Genomic DNA, 17542 nt, shown 5'->3' on the forward strand with positions numbered 1-17542 from the left:
GACTGGAAGATCAAATCATGCAGATAAACATAATGCATGAAAGCATTCTAAATTTTAGATCGCTGGTCTAAACAGTTATTTAAAATTATGACTGCTTGAAATGGCTTACTGGACAGCCATATGCAAAGTGAGGTGGCTGGAGTTTCAGTGTTAGAAACTCTTCGGTCAGCAAGGCTAATTTTTTATTTTCTTGAGGTTATGTTGGTGGGACACTAAAGGAAATGTCTTCTGCTTTCATGCATGCTATCACTTGTCCATAAAGTTAGTTCTCCATCTTTCTGGTCTGGCCCCTGTTTTGAGTACTTTCTTGGTTTTCTAGCGAATGAGGTAAAGATGAAATGGAAAGGAAAGCAATGTTCATTTTTTATTAAATATCATCTGTATATTTTTTTTTCATCAACACATTTCTGGCCTTGATACCCACAGTATCATTTTAAACTGAAGTTCAATCTTTCTCTGTAGTAACTGCCTGGTCCTATTACATACTATAGCCATTTTGAAAAGTACAGGGAAACTGAATGAAAGCTTCAGCTTAACTTAACAGAAAATAACCTGTTATTTTTCAGATCATAACTTCAGGGAAAAGTTGCCTCTTGACTTAGAACATTTTGAGATAATTTTGATTACTAGATACAAGCAGAAGCTGCAGAGAGACATTTCTTTCTCTCTGAATGAAGAGCAGAATAACTCAGCATCAAAAACACAGTTCTCATCCAGCATTCAAATTTTATTTCCATTTTCCCACTGACTCTTTAGGTGGCCTGGAGTTAATCTTGTTGCCAGTCTGGGCCTTAGTACCTCAAAGTGCATGTAAAAAGGGGATTAAAAACCCAAGTTTTTAAAGAAGGCTTTAATGTCTCTGGACATCACTGCTGAAAGAATACTTACGGTGCCAAACCCAAAATATTTTTTTCTCTCCAGCATGGAAATGTATTAGCTAGCATTATTCAGAAAGGAATAAAACCTGTCCTTCATGTAACTGTGAATAGTTGCCAAAAACTTTGGAAATTATTCATTAATTTCAGAGAGATAAATATTTCCCTGGTGCTTTACATTAATGCAGCTATACTTGGAGAAGGTTTGTTCCACAGAGTCTCTACAATTAATTGCAACTAATTAGTAGGACAATTTCAGCAGTTTGCCTTGGGCTGCATTACTCACAATTTTACCATGTGCCATTGTCTAGATGTGGATATGTGCTGTTGCTCAGACAGATTTGTAAGTTGCATTATACATGCAGATCTACAGCACAATGGGAGCATCTGCTTACTGCATCCCAGGAGTCAACAGGCCATTGTCAATTTGGGAGCAACGGGATTCTGTGCACTAAAGAAGTGACCCATATATACTTGGCTTTACTTTTAGAAAAGTCATATTTTAGCCTATGAAATTAAATTCTCAGTCAGAGTTTTAGGAGTGAGTCATGACATCCATAGAGTAGAAGCTTGAAACAACTCATTTTTATGTTCTTACTCCAAATTAATGACTTCAGTATCTGAATACACTTATTCTCTGAACTTCCTGCTATCTGAGGGGTGAGGTGGAGAGTCACACATTAGTGCTTAGTGATCTAAAATACTTCTGTGTCTAATTATTTGAAAAAATGATCTTTGTGGTGTGGTGAACCACCCTTAGGTACAGGATATGAAAAATGCTTATGGCAAATCAATAATGCAAAGTGTTATTTTGTCTCTTTTTTCTTCTCCATTAAGAAGGATAATACAGCTGGATGCTATGTGATTCTCCCCATGCACAGGGTTTCAGACTCCCTTTTAAAAAAAGATGGAGAACAGTCAATCTTTCCTTATCTCCCTTGAGTCACCTAATTTAAGAAGAAAAGAGTCCAATTTAAGAGTTCAGCAGAGAGTTATACTTAAGACCTACTGCTCAATTTTCTGGCTATCAGAGGCAAGTCTACCCTGCCAGGAACAGGCAGTTGTAAACTGCTCTGTCCTCACCTGTGTATGGTCTTTTTGCTGTTCTGGAGGTGTTACTGGATAACAGAATAACTGTGAGTCTTTGTGTCCATCCTGTTGCTGGAGCTGTGGTGTATGGGCCCTTTGGCACTCACATGGAGGGAATGAGGACTGAATATTCCTTTCCTTTAAATTAATCTCAGAAAAATGGACCTACATAGTAACAAACTCCAGCAGGAGGATGCAATGAAGCACTGGGAATGGCTGAAAACAGACATGCAAACTTTGACACAGGGTCCCTTTTTTTTCCTAGGCTAGAAGTTTTCTGAATCATATTGGCAGACCTGGCAATCACAATCTGAACTAAGGAATTGTTTCTCCTTTGGTTCTGATGTTTACATACAATTGGCTGTTACATACCCCTATACCCTTGATGCTGTCAAAACCTGCAGGTCTTCCTACAGATGTTAAAAAAAAAAATCTAAGTCTAAGTCAACAATTCTAAGCGTACACTAAAGCACATTGCCAAAATACACATGCTCGTCCTGACCAAAACGAGTTTCTGGAAAACCTAAACCAGCATAAATATTCACAATCTATGAAAAATATCAATACACCCAGTGTGAAGCTTAACTTCAAGCATGCAAGCTAAAACACTTTGCATGAGTTAATACTATTATATCCCACAGTTTTCTGTATATATAAGACATAATTGCCAGTGGGGGAGAGTTACAGAAGGGAAGGAAGCCAGCAGTGCAATTAATTAAGTCTTCAAAAATGTCACTAAAATATCATGGTGAGAACAAGGAGACAGACATTAATTCAAGAGTTTTATGCAAAATAGGTGGCAGTGTCATCCAATGGGTCAGATTAGTTTACTTTTGATTACCCTGTTACAGGAAAAAAACCCAGTGGTCTCAGTAATAAGTAGATCTGGTTCTGCAAGACATAGTAGTAATAATCCAAAGGGTATACCTAGTGGTCTCTTTGAAAGGAAGCTGACATTTTCAAATAGTAGTGCAGGAACATCAGAAAAGGGAATTATTAACAACTTACCTAATGCTGTTCTTGCTGGTGTGGCATCTTTTTTGATCCAAAAGGATACCCAGGAAAGAACAACTGTTAATATACAGGGAATGTATGTTTGTATAGTGAAGTATCCCATTCTTCTACTTAAGTCGAAGTATATAGTCATGACTACATAATCACCTGAAATAATAGCACAAAAAGGAAATTCGCATTGTAGTGGGAAACAGATAGTTGTTCACTGACCTGCTAATATTTTAACTTTCATGAAGACTGCATATGAAATATTTTTTAGAGTTTCAACAGCATCTGCACAGTAATTCTCATGTGAAATTTAAGTAAATCTTGCCATTCTAATATCCTTAAATTTTAGGTCTCTGTGGAAATAATGTATTTGACAGGCAGAGCTTCTCAGCAATCATTCTGGATGAGTAAAGTTTTGAAAGGCATCTTGAATTTCCAGACATGGCATTTCTGGATATCTTCATTGCCACAAATGTGAAGGTACTGTCATTCGCCAGATTCTGCAATCACTACACACAAAACCCTTCCTTCTGCAGGCTGTGTGTTCTGTGCCCTAATTTCAGGTTTTAGTGACTTCTGTTATCTTCTTTTGAGATATGAATCTGAATATAGGGTCTTTTTGGCAAATGTAACATGCACATGAGTATGCCTTTACAGAAGAAGTCATTAATAGACACTAGAACTCAATGCTGGCATTTCAAAACAGTTGTGGCCATCTGTGGTATTTTCTGAAGGTCAGCCTGAACACAAGGTTTATTGTTTTGTTGTGTAGTAAAAATCATACATTCAAGAAATCAGTAAGAAGGTTAGTTTATCCCACAGTACATGATTTTTTCACTGTACTTCTTCTGCTAATCCTTGTGATTCCACAGGGGATAATAATCTGTCCCTGCTCTCTCCTCAGTAAAGGCTACTGACCCTATCACCTCTGCCCTTACTAACAGATCTCTCAGCCTCACAGATGTTCACTTTCTGAGACAGTCATGGTGAATAGCAGTAATAAAACTGAACTGAGACTGTTTTTTGTATTTCACTTGAAGTAGTTGATTCCATTTCAGATGTAAAGCAGAGCTTATATGCCGGAGAATTTCTGTGTGGTTTTGTCTGACTGCATCAGGTTTGGCTTAATAAATTTTATGGCTTCTTGTTACAAACCTTAACTTTCTAGAGTATGAATTTGCAGAAGGCATCATTTGCAATAGTTAAGTAACTCTGTCTTCTTACAGCAAACCATCAGAAGAATGAAGAAATTGGAAACATATAAAGATTAATCCCCTGAGAAATGTACATACAACTCGCCCAAGCAGAAGCACAATGGGTTTATTAGTTGAGGCAAATTAAAGCTTAATCATCCAGTAACAGAGGACATATAAACAAATGCATTTCTTACAATGGATAATTTGACTACAGCTAAATATTATATAAAAAATAAATTAACTCAGTAAGACTGACTTTCATCCAAAGCATCTCTGAAGTCACTGTAAAATCAATGAATTGCCATAAGTTAGAAACTTAAAGGTAAATAAAAATCTGATGGTGGGAATTTGGGAATGCGTGAAGAGGAAAAGTTCCTATATTTAAAGTACATCCATTTGAGATAGATATATTTGGAAGAGGTTGACAAGCCAGTGAATGTTTCCATAATGCCTCTGTTAGACAAAAGCAAACATTTTCACAACAATTATGCCAGTGAAAACTGTGTGACCCCAAGAAACTGGAAAATCATTTCAGAAGCTGTCCTTAAAGGGCTCACTCTGGATACAGCTAGGAGGTATTGCAGTGCATCATGACATTGTGAGCCTTGTGGCTCAGGGTTATTGTCATTCCACTAATCCCCAGCAGTCTTCTCTATGCAGGGAATGGCACCAGGGAATTGATGTGTGTTAGCAACCACAGGTTCTGCTGGCTTACTGTTTGGCTAGTTTGCCTCACTGAAGAAAGACTTACACTACAGCAATGAAATAATTTCATAGAAACAGGTGTAAAGAGTCAGGTAGAGTGTAAACCAGTGCTTCTACTGACATGAACAAACTGAAAAGAATGGAGGTGAATCAAAAAAGCATGTTAATGAGTCAAACATTGACTACCAAGGTAGAAGAATGAGCAAAAAATGAAATCAAAGACTCTAAAGGAAATGTGTCAAGCCTTTCCATTTCCTTCACTTAGTTCCTGTATCTAGAGCTGTGTGTTTATGGATAAGCCGCCTGAGAATGGTATAAAGTCAAGCACAATCTGCACACCTCCATCGTGTATAACAATGTACGATACACACAATTCCAGTACCCACACAGGCTCCTCTCAGTAGTGTGGTCATGAAAACCAGCCCAGCAACCAGGAGTAGGAGTAGATACTGCACTGTAAGATACTGGGAAAGTAATAAAGAGTCTCTGCTTCCAAGGCCTTTGATGAAAATAAACCTGATAAACATGAGAGTGGGAGAAAATTATGGCACATTAAATGACATAGAGAGTTCATCATCACAATTAGTCATTAATTGATTTAGTGTCTTTCAGGCAGGATTAATTTTCCTGTGATTTTAGACATCTAGAAGGCAAATTCTGCAGATAACCTGCACACTGTGGCCTCTTTTCTACACTTAATGAAAAGAAATTGGTACTTTCAGTATATGGTTTGTCTTATCTGCTTTAGAAGCACAATTTAGAAGGGGAATGTATTCAAAACATTTACATCTCTCTTGTGATTAAAAAACGAGAGCATAGGGCTGAGATGTGGACAAACCCCTTGTAGACACTTGCAGATTACACAAGAAGTTGACCACACCTCTTGATTCCATGGTGAGAGCCAAATTGGGCTACTCCTGTGAGGATGCCAAAGTTATTTTATTTAAATATAATAATCTTCTTGATATTTTAAAGGGTATTTTAGTTATTTTCCTCCTTTTCCCAGTCAAAATTGGTACCTTCATCCTTTAGGATAGACACAACTCCTCTGCTTGTTCCTCTGTTTTCCTTCCTTCCTTTCCTTCCTTCCTTCCTTCCTTCCTTCCTTCCTTCCTTCCTTCCTTCCTTCCTTCCTTCCTTCCTTCCTTCCTTCCTTCCTTCCTTCCTTCCTTCCTTCCTTCCTTCCTTCCTTCCTTTCCTTCCTTTCCTTCCTTCCTTTCCTTCCTTTTCTTCCTTTCCTTTCCTTCCTTTTCTTCCTTTCCTTTCCTTCCTTTCCTTTCCTGCCTTCCCCCAGCTGAAAGCACCAGTGTTTCTCTCAGAGGCAAGCATGCTTCAGTACAACATATACTGAATGAATTTCTTTAATAGCTATGGTAAATTAAAATGTTCAGCTAAATTACTACTTCATTTCTATCCTCAGCCAAGAAAACGTCTGTTGAGATTACTGGATTCTCTCATTATATTCAAGAGCCACATTACATACAAGAGTATGTGCTGTGGCTGCTTTCCCTATTGCACTACTCCAAACTGCATGCAGCTCCTGCTGATGATGATTATATTATTCTTCACATTATTCCTTCCAGAAGTAAATGTTCTCTATGTATTTGAAAGCATTTCATGCACATTAAAGAAAAGTAGCCACGGTATGTGTATTTTTTTCTTTATACACACAAAATAATCTGTGCAAAGAAACTCTCAGAAACTTTCCTCTCTTCTAAAAGACTCCTTTTTCTGGCATACAATTCATTCAGTAAATCCTGCAGTCATGCAAAACCCAGGGGAGAGAAAAACTTTCAACAGCTCTGCTCAGTGCCTCCTTGTACCTTTGAAAGCCTTCAGAGCTCCACCTGCTGTTACTGCCACTGCTAGAAGGGCAGCTGGGGGTCATTGTATGACAAAGTTCTGCAGTGCAGGAAAGATGGGAAAAATCTCCTTCCAAACTGCATGACATTGAACCAGTGCATTAGGTTTGAAAGTAATCACAGTGGCTGCCTAGCAAAGGACCACTGGAACAGCTAATACCAATAAACTTCATTTTTAAACCCAGAGAGGAATTCTACCTTTTAACAACTTAAATAATATTCCCAGGAAGACAAACTTACTTTGAACGAAATGATCAGCCATCAATTCACTGAAATACTGAAAATTATCTCGAGGCAAAATAGAGCGGGATCAGTTTTCTATAAAGGGAGCAAAATGTGCACCTTTAGGCAGCAAATCTGGAGTAATCAAAATAGTGTAGCAATGCTTCCCATGAAACCAAGATGACTGCTGGCTGTTACCCATAGGACTTATATTAGCCTAAGTTTCTAGTTTGAAAGTAGGACACTGTTTAGAACAACAATGATTTCCCATGTAATAATTGCTGTGGATTTTAATGAACAGTATTAAGCTATAGCAAATTATTTTTGACTTTTGAAGACTAAGAGTCTGTTGGCCTGAATTGCTAGAATTTTGCCTTGCACCAAGAATGGCTCCCTTGAAGGTAAAATGTTTGAGCAGAATGTAACTGGTTATTTTATTAAAAATAAATAAATTTAAAAGTATACAAAATTATATACTGTAAATAATTTGTTTATTCAAATTATACTATACTAGCTTATGTCACATTTTCATTCATCCTTCCATTATACTCTGAGGTTGACTACTAACTTAGAAAAAAGATAAAATTAAGTTTACAAAGACTGAAATATGAAGGTATAATGCATACACAAAGCAGATTCAGCATGTGAATGAAGGTTACGTGCCAATTGTCCATCACAGGACTGCAGAATAATGAGAGGCAGAGTTTATCCATGTTACGGCAAGAGTTTGATTTCAGAAGAAAAGCTTAGTCATTAAAATGAGGAGTCACACTGTGTGCCACAAGTATTACTTTGTTGATCAGCAAGACCACAGAGACTGAATCATATTCCTCATTATCTTAATAAATCAAATTTACTTAATACAATCAAACTAACTTTCCAATCTTCAGTGGTGTTTACATTTTATTTTTTCATTTGGAAGCCAAGAGAAGACCTTATTTAATCTTGCTGTTAACTATTCATGTCACTCTGAACCTGTTTTCTGATCTTTGCTTCCCAAAGCTCCATTTTTAATTTCCTGGGCTAGGTTTCTCTTCTTTCTTAGTAAGCTGAATTTTCTGCAAAATGTTCACTAGAGAGGTTTGTTGGAAGAGATGCATGTGGAATTGGAAACAAAACTATTGTGGCAGTGCTGGTGCCAACTGGAAATGTGCAAGTTTCAGGTTCAAGACATGACTCCAGATTCTGCACTGGCTGGAAAGAATATCTCAGTTCAATGTCAGGCAGAAACACAGGCAGTGTTACAAAACCCAACCCTGCCTAATTTAGATAATGGGGATTGTTCAGCTTGGAAAAGAGAAGACTTCAGAAGACCTAACTGCAGCCTTCCAATACCTGAAGGGAGCCTACAAGAAAAATGGAGACTCTTTTCAAGAGCATATAGTGACAGAACAAGTAGGAATGTATTCAAAATGAATGAGAGAACTATTAGATTAGATATTAGGGAAAAATCTTTACTCTGAAGGTGATGAGGCACTGAAGCAGGTTGCCCAGTGAAGTTGTAGGTGCCCTGTCCCTGGAAGAGTTCAAGGCCAGGTTGGATGGAGCTCTGATCAGCCTGGTCTGGTGTGAGGCGTCCCTGCCCACGGCAATGGGGTTGGAACAAGATGATCTTTAACATCTCCTTCAACAAGCCATTCTCTTATTCTATATCTCTATGATTCAAAATCAGATAGAAGAGTCATGTGAGCTTGCTCTTTTCACATCCCAGGCCTTCATCCCACCTCAGAGATACACCTTGTGGAGGGTCAAGCAATCTTCTTACTAGAACTACTAAGAAGAAAAGAAAGATGGATTGTGATTACTTCAATTACACTGCCTACAATTAATACTTCATCAGCTGGTCTGTCTTCAGAGCTGGTATCCCATCCTAACATGAGTTTATCTCCAGTCAGGTATAGAGCAAGTCTCAACTTTGGAAGATCCAAAAACTCTACAAAATGGTAGAAGAAAGAGCTTAATGTACTGACAGGTGGTTATGACTCCAAAATCAGCTATCATTAAAATAAAAAAGACATGGCTGAGAACAGGATTTTGCAGTTCTTATGAAGAAAAATGTAGATCAAATGAGAGTCATGAAAGTATCATTAAAAATGCCTTTATCTTCTTCTGCATCATTATAAATAATGAAGAAATGCTGAAGACTTGTTGCAGGCTTATTCTGACTCCTCCAAAATGGGTCGGTCAACAAAGAGTTTTCATTGGTGGGAAAAATTTTTGCTCCACAGTAGGATAGAACAAATGCTTCCAAGACAAAAGAAAGACAAAAGGAAGAATAAAATTATCAAGGCCATGCTGTCACTTAAGGGTTAGCCCTATGCTGCTTTGGCATTTAGTTATTCCAGTGACACCTGGATATTGTGCTTGGATGGAAGCTTGTGTACAGCAGAGAAAGATATTTACTCCTTATCTCAAGTAAGTGTTCTTGGAGTGGTAAAAGGCACTGGTATACTTCTACATTTCTGCTTAAGCTGCACATTTAACGTCACAAAAAATGTGTACTGGGCTTCAGAGGTGTTGTTTTTACATGTATTGCCATAGCAGCAATGTGACTAGATGTCTAGTCACAGGCAAGGATCTTAGGCACTAGATCAAAAAAGGCTTCTTTGTCTCTAAGATCTCTGGTTTTGAGTTCATAATTGCCTTTGGCATTATCATGATGTGTCTGAGTGTGTGTGTGCATGTACTAGAGCAGTGTAGCCTAGATTTGACTTTCAGCTCTTACATCTGAAAAGCAAATTTTTCAGAAATATATTCATACTATGATGCCAAATCATTGCTAAAGTTTCCCATTATCACAGACAAATTACTGTATCAATACACAGGGGAAAAAAAAACCTCAAGACACCAACTAACCCTAATAGCACTGTTTGTGCCTGTAGAAATCATGTTCAATTATAAGTATACACATATGTATTAGCATGCATAATAAAAATCAAATATTGTTAGATTAGAATGTGAAAAACAAAACAAAGATCAGATTCCAGGTTGTCTCAAGGAAAAAGAATTTTTAAAGTCAAGTTAGACCTTCCTAACCTGGCAGAACTACAAGATATTATGTTGGGTTTATTGCCTTGCGTAACATCAAGACTCTAATAACAAGAAACATGTTTTTACTTGAGGCTATCAACTTTTTTGTCACCATAAAATAATTTAATTTTTTCTGTTTGTTCTTCCTTCCTGAACCTTCATTTTCTTTGATGCAAATAGCACTTTCAAAATAGTTTTGTAAAATGACAGTTTTGTTACATGAAATTTAAAAGCCTGTTTTTAAAAGTTAGTAACTATATTTTCAGCACATAATGTTGTTACATCCTCTGATTTTAGCATTTATTATTGAATCTGGAAAATAACTGGATTTGTTCAAAGTTCTAACTTCTTTATACTGATTTTTTTCCCCCAGAATCATTGGAATACATATGTTGTATACTGGAACTTTTCATGAAGTACTGAAATTAAATAAGCAAAAGACCCAATTTCTTAAGACTTAACTTAATTGTGTACCAGAGTAATTTGAAACCTATTAGTCAGTATTTCTTGTGCCCTAAACAATTCTTTATGTGCCATTGACAGTTGAAGCTGTCAGTTTCAAAGACAGTTGCTTTTCATTCCACTGCAATCATTCCACTCTCCATATCCCATATTTTCTGTTAAGTGTATGGGATACTTTGAATGTACTCAGGACATGAATCAAGTTCCATGAATACAACTGACCTCCAGATTAAATTAAAACAATAGAAGGGAAAAAATACTACTATTTTAGCATTTGGTGGCATTATAAAGACTCTTTTATTTGCATAAATAAAATTTACATGTTTATCTATTATGTAAGCTGTCCTGCCAAATACAGCTATTCTGTCTTTGCAGTCATAACTACTGTATATAAAGCTCTCCTCCCACTAAGCCATGTGAAGCTGTAGCATGTTATTCATCTATGAGGTATTATGAGCTCTGGAATTGCTCTCAGGATGTTCAGGCCTATTAACTTTAGCCATAATGACATTTTCATTTTGCAACATGAAGTATCATTTCATCTACTCTTTGAAACATGGAACTACTGAAAACAAAGGAATTTTAATTTGGCTGTTGTAAGGTATAAGTAATATTGTAAAATCCTTCAAAAAATGCAGTTTCATCCAGCCACATAATGGGAATAAAAATGTATAACATCATAAGCAGACTTTGATCCATGATTACCAGTCCAGTTCAATTTTTGCCTTATCAGTAGAAAAGTTACACACATAATCTCTATTTAAATTAATGTATCAATTTGAGACAAAATCAACATACAAATGCAGCACAGCATGGCATGGTCCATTACTCACTATTCCTAAGAACTCTTGCTATTTTCCATACATAGGTTTTCTTTTGTGTTTGAAGAATAGAAGTGAACAATAGCAGATGAAGTAAAAACAACAATAAATTACCATAGCTGCTAATGTCAGTGAAAGTAGATGAAGGATCAGAGTGAAAATGAATGTCTTTTATGTAGGAATCTTCTCCTGAGAGGGTTTATTGATGAGCTGTGCAATGCTTTTTGAAAATAATATTTTTCCACATTCCACAGAGCATCAAATACTGTAGCACATCTGAGGATACACATTAATGACTCTCTCTTTCACTTTGCTCTTAAAAAGCACTGAGATCCCCCAGTTTCATGACATCTGTCAACGCCAATCACTTCTCATTTATTTCTAGTATTGAAATTCTTACTCCCAAGAGCTGTTGTTTTTGGGAGGAGCCCCATTTGTATTGCAGTTTGTTACACAGTCCCACAGGATTGGATTTGGTGGGTTTGTAATTCCCAAAGCAGTTGAAAGAGTTTTTAATTAGCCATCAAAAAATCCCATGTGAACATTTTCAAATAAAATGTTATCTTTTTCTTCCTCAGAATTTATTTTTACACATTAAATAAAGAAAAACCCTGAACAAAAACCTGCTTTGCTTCACTTGATATTCTTTTTGCTTAAGAAAAATGTTCATGAGTTTGGCCTTATTCACAATCATTGTGACTGTATTATATTACTGTGACATCTTTTATATAATCATAATGGAATGGAGTAGCCTGTTTCTTTCTATCTGTCCTGACATCTACTCCACCTCAACTGTCTCTAACATGCTCTTGCGGATAGCTTTAAACAGTATTATGCTGTTGGAAACCCTTCCCTGCTGGCCATGCCATATTCTGAAGGAGACTATACTGATTATTTGGCTACATTTTCTGAATGGTATGAGCTTCTTCTGAGGAAAGCATGGCTGCAAACCCCAAAGTTATTAAAGTGGAACATCTTTTAGAAAGGCATCCTATCTTTATTTTACAAAATTCCAGCAGTAGAGTTGCACTGCAAGCCTTGAAGTTGTTTCAATGCCTAGTTATTCTCACTGGGAAAAACAAGAGAGTCTGTTTTAACTGAGTGAGATTTTTAACTGAGACCTAGTCTGCAGTCATCTAGCATCAACTCAGACCCTGAGGCTTAGGATATCATTGCTAGACTGCTGAAGCATTTTTAGCCAGTTTTGTTTTGCTCATGCAGGCATTTAGGGATAGCAATCTATTACCCTTTATCCATCAAGATAAACAATTAGGGTCTCTTGACAAGATAATTATTTTCAGTCTCTGATAAGCCTTCTGTATCTTTCACGGACTCCACAAATTTTCAAAATAATTCTTGAAGTGCAGGCATCAGAATTACATCTTAATTTAATAGCAGCTGCATTAATATAACATATACAATATATGTCATATATAAAAATATATTAACATTCTTCTTCTAGAAAATAATCTTTCTCTGAGCACGTATGCAAAACCTGTGCTTGGTACTTTGGCCATGCCTTCAAACAAGGAGTATATTTTGAAATAACTATTAATTCACAAAAACTATTACATAGCCTTTAGACCTGCAGCACCCCGAACAGCAGGTCCAATTCTGGAAAAGCAAGATCATTAGGCTTCAATCCTAAGTATCTGCTTCCAACTTGAATAAAAGTTCTGAAGTACAGAAATACATATCATCACTTTCATACAGGCTGCAGAACTACCTGACTTGTAGCTACTATTGCCCATTCCCCCAAGTTTTGTGTCATTTATAAGTTTAGCAAGTCTCAATGCTATTATTGCTTCTCTGTCATTAAAAGCAGCGTTAAGTAGCATCAAGGCAAAAGATGTAGTATCTCAACAGAAAGTCCTGGCAAATAATGTTTTTCCTAGTTATGAAATAAATCTTTCCAAGTAGCCAAAATTTGGTAATTTATATGTGACACTGATTGTCTTATCATTGTAGCTTCTTAATCAAAATGTCATACTGTGTGGGGGAATAGAATGTAAGAAAATAAAGATAATGCAGGAGGTAATCTGGCCCCTGAGGAGTTGCAGCTGTACTAATCACCAAAGATTAGGAACAGGCCTGCCCTTAACAGGCCACAGCTGTGTCCAATGAGGTTGAGTGCTATAAAAGAGGGGGTTAGCTGGGTGAGAAGAGAGTTGTAGTTTGTTGGTTGTGCTTTGAAGAGGAAGTCAGTGCTGTGAGGAGATGCCCATGAGAAATCACCAAGAAGGTATGGAAGTTTTACGATAAGATGACAACAATACTGCATCGTGTGAGACATCTTACAAATGTATTCTGGTTATATCACCAGAAATGTATAAGCTCAGAAAATGACATTGAACTAGTTTGATGGGAGTTATTTTCTATGAATGAATGTTTATTGGTTATAATTATATTACCCCCTACATTTGTATGAATCTATTCCAGGATCAGCTGTTCCATAACTTGCTGAAGACCAATGCCAAGATTAAAAACCAGTAAATACTTTGTTAATTTCATTTAGATTTCTGAAACTGTTGGAAGGGGGAAATAATTATTTGCCCTCAAACCCTCCAGCCTTTGTCAGCTCTTTATTACTATCAAGTTATCAAAGGATATGTTAAGCAAAGAATAAATTAATGAAGAGATTGTGCTGGGAAAGTGACTGGTAACATCAGAACAGAATAGAACAGGATTGTTTTGGTTGGAAGGGACCTACAACAATCCAATTCCCTGACTACTTCACGAATGACCAGAGGTTAAAGCCTGTTTTTAAGGCTATTTCCCAAATAACTGCTAAACACTGACAGGCTTGAGGCACCAAACCACCTCTTTAGGAGGTCTGTTCCAGTGTTTTATCACCCTCTCAGTAAAGAAAAGCTTGCTAATGTCCAATCTGAGTCTCCCCTGGCACAGCTTTAAACCATTCTCATGTGTCCTGTCACTAAACACCAGGAAGAAGAGCTCAACTTGTCCCTCTCCATTTCCTCTCTTCAGGAAGTTTCTGAGAGCAATGAAATCATCCCTTTGTCTCCTTCCGTCCAAACCAGACAAATCCAAAGTCTCCATCTGGTCCTCACAAGACATGACTTCCAGCCCTGTCACCAGCTTTTTCATGCCCTTCTCTAGATGCATTCAAGGACTTTCATATCTCTGTTACATTGCAATATTTGTTTTTCACAACAAGTATTGATTACTTGCATTAAAAGAAAAGTAAGAGTTGGTTTATCTTTTATACTCTAGCTTTCTAACTCACATCAAATTCCTGCATGCTGGAGACAATGGCCTTTTAGTTAAGAAATAGTAAAGGCAAAGGTTGAGACTTTCCAAGGAATGCTAGTATTTGCAGAAGGAGCTTTCTAGCAGTCTGTCAGATTAAACCACTGGCAATGATATTTCTCACTTCACATTATAGGTAGATATGGTTTTTTTCCTACAAAGATATTTGGCAATCTGTAACAGATGCAAGCTTGTATTCTGTGTGCTGCCTTATCTGGTAGAATAAAGAAAAATATTGATCTGTATGCAGTCACTTATTCACTTCCAAGTCATTTGACAGCTGGAGAAAGATAATGCTAGTTGTGACTGTTATTTTACTCAAGGCTTTCTTACTGGATTATTATCATTCTTTCTTGCATTCCAAGCAATAACTTTGTCTTCAAGTTTCCTTGATATCACCTTTTCAAATATATATTCATAATCAGGCCATGAGTATTGCCCTTATTAATTTCCTCAGCTTGCACCTCTGGTATAATGTAATGTTGGGGTTTTTTTCCCTTCACGTTCCCTAGTGCCTTTGTTCCCATGTGCTACTAATAAATTAATTTTGTGATTAAAAAAATGCTCCCTTTTTTCTGATTTCTACTAGTCCTTTATCTTTCTTGTACTGTCCTCCTGGATTGTCCAGTCATTCTGCCTGCTACTTCTGAGCTCCTATGTGAGGAATAAAAAAGCCAGCCTAAATCTCATCCAAATCCATCTACCTCTCATCTGTTCATCTCTATTTATGAATAATATTTTTCATTTCTGAACTCTGTGCTAAAACTTTCACTTGCTTTCATCAGAAGTTTTCTTTTATTTTAGTTCAACTGGAAATAAACTTGGCCTTAACCTGCCAATAATGTTAACTTAAAATTGTTAAAGTCACAAAATCAGCCCAAATCTCTTGATATCCCTCCCCTTGCTGTCTCCAGGGAATTGCTGTGTACATTAATTATTTCTCTTTTTCTGATATTGTGCAGTGGGAAATACTTAACTTACAGATCAATAACATGCACTGATTTTTAAGGGAGTCATGCCAAATTAAATACTGTCAGGAAAACTACCAATTTTTTCCCTGTGGCAAAAGAAGAAATAGAGCTATTTTTCCTAAATACCATTCAGTAACTCTTTTAAATAGGTCTCTTCACACTTGGGCAAGAGCCCACATCTTTTTACATCATTTCTGCATGACCTGAAAAAGGACAAGTGACCACAAAGAACAGCAGAGAGGAGAAAGGACTCCTAAAAAGGACTTCTAAAGAAAGGCATGAGCATGGTAAATGGTTCAGTGACACAAAGGTGATGTTTCAGTCACAATTCACAGTTGTAGAATAGAGCAACTGTAGTGAAGGATGATACCAATATCCATTGATGCCAGAAGTTAGTTTTTCCAAACAAAACCAAAAAGTATTCTGTGCAGCAAAGCTGGACCAAATTTTGGATTTCTTTTTCAACTCTGCTAACTTTTTAAAGAGCATATGGTAATGTCTTAGATTCCTACTTCATAGGTTCCAGTTTTCCTCAACTCAATTCATGCAATTACCTTAAAATGTATGAGTTTTGGGAGGGAGTGGAGTGGCCTTATGTACTTCAATGGATGAATCACTACTAGATGCTTATTTACATGGGCCTGGTTGAAGAGGACTATACATCAGGTATGTACAAATTAAAAGAGAACCTAAGGTAACTCTGACTGTGACACTACAAAGTTGGAAAATTCAGAAACTTGAACCAGCTGTTGGTAAGATGAGACCGCTTTGAGAATGGCTAAATATGCCATTTATTTTTTTTAACTATTTAATGCCTGTGATGCTGTGGTGGTTGAAGTTCCAGTCAGCAGACAGAAGCAAAGACCAGAGTGTATGATTTAAAGACACTTTTTTTTTTTTCCCAAATCATGGAATGACAGAGTGGTTTGGATTGGAAGCAACCTTAAAGGCCATCTAGTTCCTGCCCTCCTGCCATGGGCAGGGACACCTTCCATCAGAACAAAGCCCATTCAACATGGCCTTTAACACTTCCAGGTTTAGGGTGACTATCACAACTTCTTTTGGTAACCTGTTCCAGTGCTGACCATCCTCACAGTAAAGACTTTCTCCCTGATATCTAATCTAAACCTGCCCTCTTTAAATTTAAACCCACTCACCCCTTGTCTATCTCTACATGCCCTTGTAAAAAGCTCTCCAGCTTTCTTGTAGACCCTTCAGGTACTGGAAAGTGCTGTAAGATCTCTCTGGTGGCTTCTCTTCTTCATGCTGAACAACCTCAGCTCTCTCAGCCTGTCTTCATAGAAGAGATGCTCCAGTCCTCTCATCAGCCCCTCTGACTGTTGAAATCCTTTTTCCTCTCCTAAATGCAATGAGTCTTCCCTCTTGAGTCTGCAGAGTCATGAAGTGGTTCTGGAAGAGCATCTTTCTGTAAGGGCACCCTAACCTGTGCCTGTTGCTGGTCCTTGCCCTAGCAAGCATCCCTTCTTCTGCATGTGGGGCTGTGTGTCCACTGCAGATTGTCCTTGGAACCAGCTGCCTAACTCCTTCTCAGCCTCCCTGAAGTTACACAGCTCTGCTGCCTGTCCCTGCCCCAGAATGGTCCAGGCTCTACCCACAGAGTGAGTTCCACACTGCTGCCTCTCCCCTCAGCAGCTCTGTGTGGGTGGAAGCATTGGCCAACGTCAGGATAGATGAGGCAGACCCTTTGGGGTGGCCCCTGCCCTATCTCCTGGCCCCACTCACACCTCATCAGCCACTCTTCTGTGAGTTGCCAACTCCTGGCCAGTCTCAGGGATCTCCTTGGCTCAGAAAATCACTCTCTATGCCAAGATCCCCTGCTCCACTGTAGAACATGCCTGCACCAGAGCTGCTCACCTCAGGGAGTCTGGGAAAAATCACATTTTCATGCATGTTTGGTTGAAAGCACCAAGTGTGGTTCATCCATGTGAAAGGACTGAGTTAATTTGAAGAGCTCCACTGGTGGAATGGCTATGGAAAGGCTGGAGGCTGGCAGTTCATAATATTGTGTATCTCTGG

The 17542-nt window shown here is 37.7% G+C and overlaps 1 protein-coding gene across 1 annotated transcript in view; it reads right to left on the reverse strand.

Moving 5' to 3' along the window:
• Positions 1-17542, reverse strand: part of GABRG3 (gamma-aminobutyric acid type A receptor subunit gamma3) — a 305491-nt gene that overhangs the window by 16346 nt on the left and 271603 nt on the right. The window contains exon 8 of the mRNA XM_066545196.1: positions 2973-3125. Within this exon, the coding sequence (XP_066401293.1) occupies positions 2973-3125 (153 nt within the window). The remainder of the gene's footprint in view (positions 1-2972; positions 3126-17542) is intronic.

This window comes from Molothrus aeneus, chromosome 2 (genome assembly GCF_037042795.1).
Source record: "Molothrus aeneus isolate 106 chromosome 2, BPBGC_Maene_1.0, whole genome shotgun sequence".
Taxonomy (NCBI): Eukaryota; Metazoa; Chordata; class Aves; order Passeriformes; family Icteridae; genus Molothrus; species Molothrus aeneus.